Here is an 8741-nt window from a genome sequence, read left to right as displayed (position 1 = left end):
ACAGATGACAATACGCCAATTAGCACAAATGGTAAGTTCCGACAGTGCCTACAAGTGTGCCTACTGGCCGCTAGATGGCAATACCGGTTTCATATGTATACTTTCGTAAATTCCGTAAATTTTGTGATTCCAATGAATTGCGTGAATTTGTTAAATTTTGTGTGTTTATATGAATTTAGTAAATTCCATGAAGTCTTTGAATTCCTTGAAATCCTTGCATTTCACCATTTTCTTCTGTTTCATAAATTACTTACATTCCGTGCACTCCGCAAATTTAAAGCATTTCAATTTAAGGCATTGAGTGAATTCGTTGAGTTCAAAGAATTGCATGAATTCACTAAATTCCGCAAATTCCTTGAATTGCGTGAATTTCTTAAATTTCCTACATTTCTTGAATTCCGTAAAAGCCTTGAATTTCGTGCTTTAAATTAAATGTTTAAATTTTAAGACTACCTGCAATTCCTAGAATTCCATGAATTTCGAATACTCTGTTGATTCCGTGAATTCCATGAAATTCTATGAAATGCACGAATTCCTTGAATTCCACGAATTCCAAGAATTCCTTAAATTCCATAAACTCGCGCGCTAGTTACTATATATTAAAAAAATTTTTGGTTTCGTCGGAAATTTTTTTCTTATGTAGAACACATATCCTGATAAATGATTTAATTTTTTTTCGGAACCACAGGTGTCGAGATGTCCAGTTGCGAAATTAATATAGAACTGTTGGACCAATACAAATTTTTGGGCTACTTAAATAATTCTTGAGTAAAAATTTTTATATATTATTTTACAGATGTGTCTATGCCGCAACCACCACTAGGATACAACAACGCTTCAATAGGGCTGCCAATGCAAAGAGCGCAGATGCGTAAGTATACAAAATTTGTTTAAAGTTCAAAAAAGTTTCTGTGATTTAGAAATAAGCAGTCAAAATCGTTGGCTCTTGACGACCTTTAAAACAAGTTTCGAGTTTTAAATAAAAAATACATATTCTTATTGGGAATTAATTTTACATTCTTCTTCCGTTTTTAAAATAAGCCCGGAAACATAGTTTCTTAAATAGAAATAAAAATCGTGTCTCGTTATATTTATAATTTAATAATTTGTTATTTTTCGTAAGATCAAAATTTGTATTTGCGATTTTGTTAAACATAATTTAAAAAGTTGTTTATACATTCTTGTATGACTTCAAAAAGGAAGTTTTTCATATCTTGACTTTTTTCATATCATGCGTTTGGATTTTGAAAATGCTATTACTTTTGTCATTTTTATCTCATCAAAAAAAGTCACAGGGATAAATTGTTCGTATTTTCGTATACTGCAAGTAGGCGAATTAGTGGTTCGGAATTCACCTTAAACTGTAGGTGCGCTTATAATAAGATTAATCAACAAATTATGAATTTTTATAAAATTATCATAAAGTTACTCATTTTAAAAGATGACACTGAACAAAACGAATTTTTTCAGTAGAAAAATGGTTGAATAATTCATTTATTTATCAAATTTGTTTATGATATAAAAATAATAATGCCAAGAACAAATTTCTTCATCATTATATTGTTCGTATACAAATTTCTTGCAATTTAACTTGAAAAAACGTAAAATTATGGAAAATTGTAAAAAGTATTTTTTAAACAAATAATTTGTTTATAATTTTTTTCTTAATTATATACTATTGAAATATCTTTATCTAATGTTTCTCTATGAAACTTAGGCGATTTCAACCATTTTCATGTTATTGACTTTCACCGGGAACATCAAATTTAAAAAGTGGCCTATTTTTTATCATATTTGTTTATTCATAAAAAAATTTAAAGCCTATATCACAAAAAGGGCTCGAAAACTCTCTTAGAAATCTTATCAGTTTTTTCCATAAAAAAGATTCTTTATATAATAATTCTATAAGTAATTCCATTACAATATATCAGGGCTGTACGTTATTTTGAAACAAAAAGTCATTTTTTCTTCCATTGTGGGCCACAGTAGGAGGAAATACAGGTTTTTCGTTTTAAAAACGTCCAGAGTCTTAAATTTTGTTCCGATTTTGAATTTACAAAAAATTAAAGTTATGGAAATATTTTAAACTGTTAGACGAGTGATTGCTAGTTACGAAAATATTTGAAAGGTTAACAATAATAATTATTATAAATAATTCTCGTAAAAAATATTCAAATTAAAGTTTTATCCAATTTCAATTTTCTTTAATCGCTTAAAGGGCTACGGATATTCTCAAAAAATGTTTCCTAAATAATATGTAGTGAAATATACAAAATTTAATTTTTATAAACAAGTTAGATAAACAAATTCCAAATGTTGACTGTTTCACTTGTATCGAAGATACATTATTTTCAGAAATATCTGCACCTATTCTGGCCATCAAAGAAAATTTAAATTTGAAGAAATTTATAATTTGAAAAAATCTCAAATTTCAATATTTTTCTACAAGAATTGTTTATAACAATTGTTATTATCAACTTTGAAATTATTTTTGTAATTAAATATTATTCCTACATTAATATGAAGCATTCTTAGCAACAACAAAAATTTACCGATAATAAGACAATTTGTCAATTTGTTTACAAAATTTGTTTATAACAAATAAATGCATTAATGAATAAATTGTTTGTATTTTATAAGTCCCTAAATATTCATTTAAGACAGTATAAAGTATTCCTAAACAATTATTATAGATTAATAAATGGTTATGTACAAAATTTCAGTTTTTCAATACGTTGATGAAAAAAAATGGTTAATAACCAAATATAGGCAAAAAAAAGTTCGGAGCGTCAAGCTCTTAAGGGTTAAAATCAATTTTCAGAAGACTAAAAAATAAGTCTGCGATCTGTCCTATGGAATATAAATAATTAGTTTAATGAATATTTTTAAAAATAGCATATTTAGCATGAATCGTTAAATTTTCAGTCGAAAAAGATAATTTAGAACAATAAATGTCAACATGGCCCAAGCAGGGCCCAGACTTGGCAAAACTAGGCCCTAGTTTATGATAGATTTGTTGCAATTCTTTATTTTCTTCATTAAAAGCAGAAATTACGCAAAAATATTTTTTATTTTAATTAAAGCTGACAACTGAAATTACAAAGGTTTGAAATTTAAAAAATTTTCTCAAAACTGAATCGAATTTACAAATTGTGATATTTCATTCACTTACACTTTATAATTCCTCAAAAAAAAATCTTAATTTGAGGTTAGATGTCACGAGCATTCTTAATCTTAAAATATTATTTATAATTAATAGGTCTTACTTGCAGTTTCACCGCATAAGTTTAGGATATTGCCGATTGCTCGATGTCTCCTGACCTTTAGAGTGCTTTTTATTTTAGGCATTTTTATAAATTTAATTTTAATGATAGCCGCTTTGTAAAATTTGACACTTGAAATTTAAAAGTAATAAGTAAAAGAAGAGAATAAATAGTACTACAACATCTGTCGTCCATTTTAGGAACTTTGACACTAGCCGGGCCCAAGTTCGAGCCATTTCAAAATTCAAACTAGGCCCAGGCTAGGGGTCCTCAGCGGAAATTCGCGAAAAAAAATGTTTTAGGTTTCAGAATGGATAACAAAAAATTCAATAAGTTTTATTTACCCTTCACAGAATTAGGTTCAAGAAGTGACTCATCTTCAGGTTCTTGGAACCCGGAAACGAGCTCCAGCTACAGATCACGCAGGCGTTTTTCAGAAGAAGAAGAAGAAGCGGCCAAAATTCTATTAAGTAAGTACCTTCTTTACATTTTCATCCTAATAAAGAGATTGACTGTGTCTGATTTCATTCAATCTGGGTACATCTATCGAAAATTCTCTCAAGAAAAATAAAAAATTTCATTTTTCAGTAAAACTATACAAATAAACAAATTACATACTTTAAAAAAATTCATAAAGTACAATTAAATGTTCTATAAGAAATAAAGCTTACCTAAATTCGATCGAAGAATTTTTTTTGGCCTTTTTTGTCTCTAAATTTCCGTTTAAAGTTTAACGGTTTTAATATACCTAAACAAAGTTTATTAGTGAAGAATAATATAAATAGTAATATTAAATCTGATTTAAGAAAGATTAGGAGTAAGTATCTGACAAATTGCTTTATTTATTAAATATTTATCTTTTATTATTAGAATTCATAATATGATTTGATATTAAAACAAAAGTATTTTCATTATCTTGTTTTTTTAATTTTAAAAAGCGCAAATCGTAAACAAAAATTGCTATTAAACATTTTATTGCAACTTGTGTCTTTTTGCCAAGAATTCAATTATATATTTTTAATCTGATTTCTTACGATTAAAATAAAATTTACTCGTTCTTTCTCAAAATTATAAATAAAGAATTGCTATATCCTTTTTTTGGTTCACAACTTTGGCGAATTTATTTTTTTTCGTGTCTTGTATTGTTTTTCCAAAAATTTAATTTTTATATTTTTAATGTTTGTATTTCGAAATAAAATAAAAACTGCGCATCTGATCAAGAAAATTTAAAAAGTTGTTATAATAATCTTGTAGGGCATTCAAAAATCCAGATTGTTCTTTTTTGTGTTTTTGATGTCGTGCGTTATTTGCCCTAATATTTTCATTTTCGTTTTATTTTTGTATTTTGTAAGTGCTATGACAAATGAAGAAACCCAAATAAAGAAGTTTCAATAGAGCAAATTAATTTTGTACCGAAAAGACGAGTTTTCAACAAAAGACAAGTTGCTGAAGTTTGAAGGCAAGAGGACCAATTTGCAGCAATGAAAACGCTAAATTTGCAGTCTGAAAAATAAATGTAAAAATAATTAAATTTTCAAGAAGTCAAATTTAACAAAAAACGAAGAATGTTCCATAAAATACATTAATTTTCTACTAAATATCTGAATTTTTATATTATAAAAGATAAGTATTCAAGCGAAGGTTGAAAAGTTAAATTTTCAGATAAAAAAGTAATAAAAAAGGCTTTTGAAGCCAAAGAGACGAATTATTTACAAAAGAGTTGAAATTTCAACCTGAAAATACTGTCAATCAAATAGATTTATTTTATATTGACAAATATCAGAGTATAATGGTAATAATAATACAGAAGATTGATTTCACAGAATTCAAAATATTTGAAATATTTTAGAGCATTCAAAATAGTCCTACGGCATTTTAGAAAGCTTTAAAAAATTCACCAGAAATTTTTCATTTTGTTAAAGGATTTCAGAACTTTCAGAGTATTACATAAAATTGCGAAGGAATTTTTAATTGGTTTTAGTAATTTAATTCATTTAATTGGATATAAAAAGATTCGAAGGCACTTATAAAAGCTTTAAAAAGATTCCAAGGAATTTATAAAAGTTTAAAAATATATCCAGTGATTTAAAAATATGTCAAATAAATCTTCAGGGAATTTCAGAAAAATTCAACGTATTTTCAAGTTATTTTAATAGATTTCCATTCAAATGGTTTCAAAGAATTTCAAAAAAATTTATATTTAAGATGTTTTAAGGTTTTTTTACACATTCCAAGGATTTTTTAACTTCTTATAGTAATTTAATTCATTTCAGAGGATTTGAGATATTTTAGAATATTCTCAAGGTTTCCAAGATATTTTCAGACGCTTAAAAAAGTTTTGAGTAGTTTTAAAATATAATGCTCTTATTAAGGCAATTCTTCATGATTCCCACGAATTTTGTGTTAGCTTCAATAATGTAAAGGAATTTTTTTAGACAGATTCTAGGTTATTTAAAAAGTTCGAAATGATTTTTAAAGTTTTAAAAGGTTTCGAAATATTTTGGGAAATTACGAAAGGTTCCAAGGAATTTTTGTAGCTGAAGGAATTTTAAAAGATTGAAAATATTTTAGACTTTTTTAAAACTTTATTTTGAAGGGAGTTACAATATTTCAAAGAATTTTTCATTATTTTGAGTAATCCAATGTCACTCATTGGATTTAAAATATTTGATAGTAAATATTTGCAAAGATTTTTCATGGCTTAAAGGAATTTTAAATATTTCAGTACATTTTAAAGGTATTATTAATTTTGTAGGAAGTTTTAAAGAGGCTTTGAACAACTTTAACAGCGAAAGACCCATTTCTCTTATGTAGTGAAGACTAATTCTTTCAAATTAAATCAACTCTATTAAGTTTATTGAATGATTTGTATTTTTATTTTTTGTTTCATTCTCTTTAATTTTTATTAAATTCATTTTGAATTATATGCAATTTGATCAAATTCTTTTAAATCCACTTTTATTTTTATGAAATTATCATTTTTTAATTTTAAATTAAATTCTTCAAAGTCTAATGAATCAAATGTTTCTGCGAATTTATAAAAATCTCTGAATTCCTTAAATTCCCTGAACTTTTTGAATTTCTTTAATTATCGGTACTTTTTAAATTCCTTGCATTCTCTCATTTTCATAAAATCCCTTAAATTATATAAAATCCCTTAAATATTTTAATTCTCTTAAATTCCTTAATTCGTTGAATATGATGAATTTTTGGAACTCCAGTGTTTTTCTGAGAAATCAGGTACTTCCGCTTATGCACACATTCTAATTTTGGTTGTATAAATTTTAGCAAATCCTGCACTTAATATTGGGCAAAAAAAAATTTTAATTTGCGTGGGTGGTGGGGCCAGAAAAATGGTCCTAATTTTTAATTTGGCACTCCATTTATTTAGCACTCAACTTCTTACCCACCTCATCCTCTTTCTCCTTTACCCACCCTGACACCTTCCTCAGATACGACCCTTGTCCTACCTTTTAAAAGCTGTCATCCCGAACTTCTTCCCCTATTTCATTCACAGCCCCGGGTTGAAACCCACAATGGTTTCGGTCTGGTGTCCATCCGTCCATTGTACTTTTTTCAAAGGAGTGGATGTGATGGAGGGGAACCGGTTGAGAGGAGGGTACGATATGGGAGGGGAAGTGATAGAGGGTTGCAAGAGTGTGGTGAGGGGTGGACAATAAAGGGTGGTGAGAATGGGTTAATTATGTGAAGTGATGGATGATTGAATCAGAGGTTAGCGAAGAGAAGGGTGGGATAGAATGCTAAAGGAGGGGACGTGAAGGGGAATGCCCTCGATTTGACTCACCTTATTTCCCTACTCTCAATTTCTGTCTTTTGTCTCAATTCCCCTCCAAGAAAAAAAATTCTTAAGATTAACCCCTTTTCCAGATTTTGTCTAGATATAACAGTAATATTAATTTGAAAAGTTATGACATTAAAAGAAAGCTTTCTTCAAAAAGAAAATAAAAGAAGAAAGCTTCAACAATAAGTTTGGACAATTTTAAATTTACATTTAAAAAGCAAAACCTCTAATAGAACAAATTCTAATATACAAAATTTCTGCCAAGAAATAAAAAAATATAGAAAAATAAAATTAGATAAGTGAATATGGACTGACTACTCTGAAGAAATTTTCCGTGAGAATAACCCCTTTTTCAGCTTTTTATAAATAAATATTATTGAGATAATTCATCTGAAAACATATGAAAAATACCCATTTTTCTTCAAAAAGAAAATAATAAACAAATAAATCTCCAAAAACTCCATAAGTTGAAAAGTCTAAAAATCAAAATCTTTACCAAGATAAAAGAATGAGTAAATTAAAACTAAGAAAATAAATACGGACCGAAAATTGTTTAAGATTTTTTCACAAGATTAATCCCTTTTCCAGCTTTTTTACATTAATATGTATAAAATGAATTAAAACTAGATGTAACGAGACAGAAAAAATTTATTGAATGAAAATTTTTAAAGAAAAGTAACAGTAAAAACCAAATAAATATAAAGATAGAAAAAATATCACTACACAAATATCAAAAAAATATATTTCATAATAACAAATGCTTATTTTCTTTGTACAGAAATAAATTCCATGGCAGTAGATGGATTAAGTTCAAGCTCCGGGAATCAGCACGGGGAGGCGCGTCTCGATGCCTGGAGCCGACCACGGGGGAAATTTCGACCGGGAGATATCGAACGTCCTGTCGTGAATATTAAAGGTGATCCAGATAGGAAGTTCGAGTTTATGGAACATATAGTTAAATTGTGGTTGGATAAAATGGAACCAAAAGTAGTGCAAGCTGACTTTGATGGCAATAACCCTCCTAGGGGCGGTAAAGATTATAAACGTAATAATTTTCTATGCCGTCCTGCTGCAATAAGAGGCTTTATGACGGTTGTATATATATACAAAAATGGAACACTTATGGGAGTCCGAGCACCGTTTAACTCAAGTAAGCAACTATCCATAAATTTCGTAATAGCATTTTCACCATATTTTTACTCCACCTCTCTAGCGTGTGAAAACAATTAAAACAATATGGTAATTAAACACTTTAGAAAACTATAAAGATCATAATAAACTTTAATAATATTTGACATAACACGAAATTGTAAAATTATCTGAAATAATTTATCAAATCACTTAGACAACAATTTAAAGGATTGAGTCCGTTTCGGGTTTTCGATATTTAAATTTCTAATTAATTTGTTGAGAAATCTTCGGAACTACGAGGGTAGTTCAATAAGTCCTTAGAATGAAGTATAAAAACAATTTTTTTTGGGTAATTTTTTTTTATTTTTCAACATAATCTCCTTGGAGCTCTATATACTTGGTCAATCGCTTTTCAAGTTTTTTTAATCCTTCAGAAAAGTGCCTTTTCGGTAGTTCCTCAAAATAAGCACTTACAGAGGCAATGACGTCTTCGTTGTCTGGAAATCTCTGTCCACCGAGCCATTTTTTCAAGTTTGGAAATAAGA

General features: G+C 28.0%; 1 protein-coding gene across 4 annotated transcripts in view; it reads left to right on the top strand.

Annotated features, from left to right (window-relative positions):
* The window catches only part of LOC117169290, a 36647-nt gene that overhangs the window by 24577 nt on the left and 3329 nt on the right, over nt 1-8741 (top strand). For all 4 annotated transcript variants that reach the window (XR_004466647.1, XM_033355592.1, XM_033355594.1 and 1 more), the window contains 3 exons: nt 797-871; nt 3617-3733; nt 7844-8215. Coding sequence is in view for 3 of the 4 variants with exons in the window: in XM_033355592.1 (XP_033211483.1) it covers nt 797-871; nt 3617-3733; nt 7844-8215 (564 nt within the window). In the remaining variant the exon portion in view is untranslated. The remainder of the gene's footprint in view (nt 1-796; nt 872-3616; nt 3734-7843; nt 8216-8741) is intronic.

The sequence above is a fragment of the Belonocnema kinseyi genome, chromosome 3 (assembly GCF_010883055.1).
Source record: "Belonocnema kinseyi isolate 2016_QV_RU_SX_M_011 chromosome 3, B_treatae_v1, whole genome shotgun sequence".
Lineage (NCBI taxonomy): Eukaryota > Metazoa > Arthropoda > Insecta > Hymenoptera > Cynipidae > Belonocnema > Belonocnema kinseyi.
The sequence above is the reverse complement of the archived record's forward strand: the minus strand, read 5'-3'. Positions and strand labels throughout refer to the sequence as shown.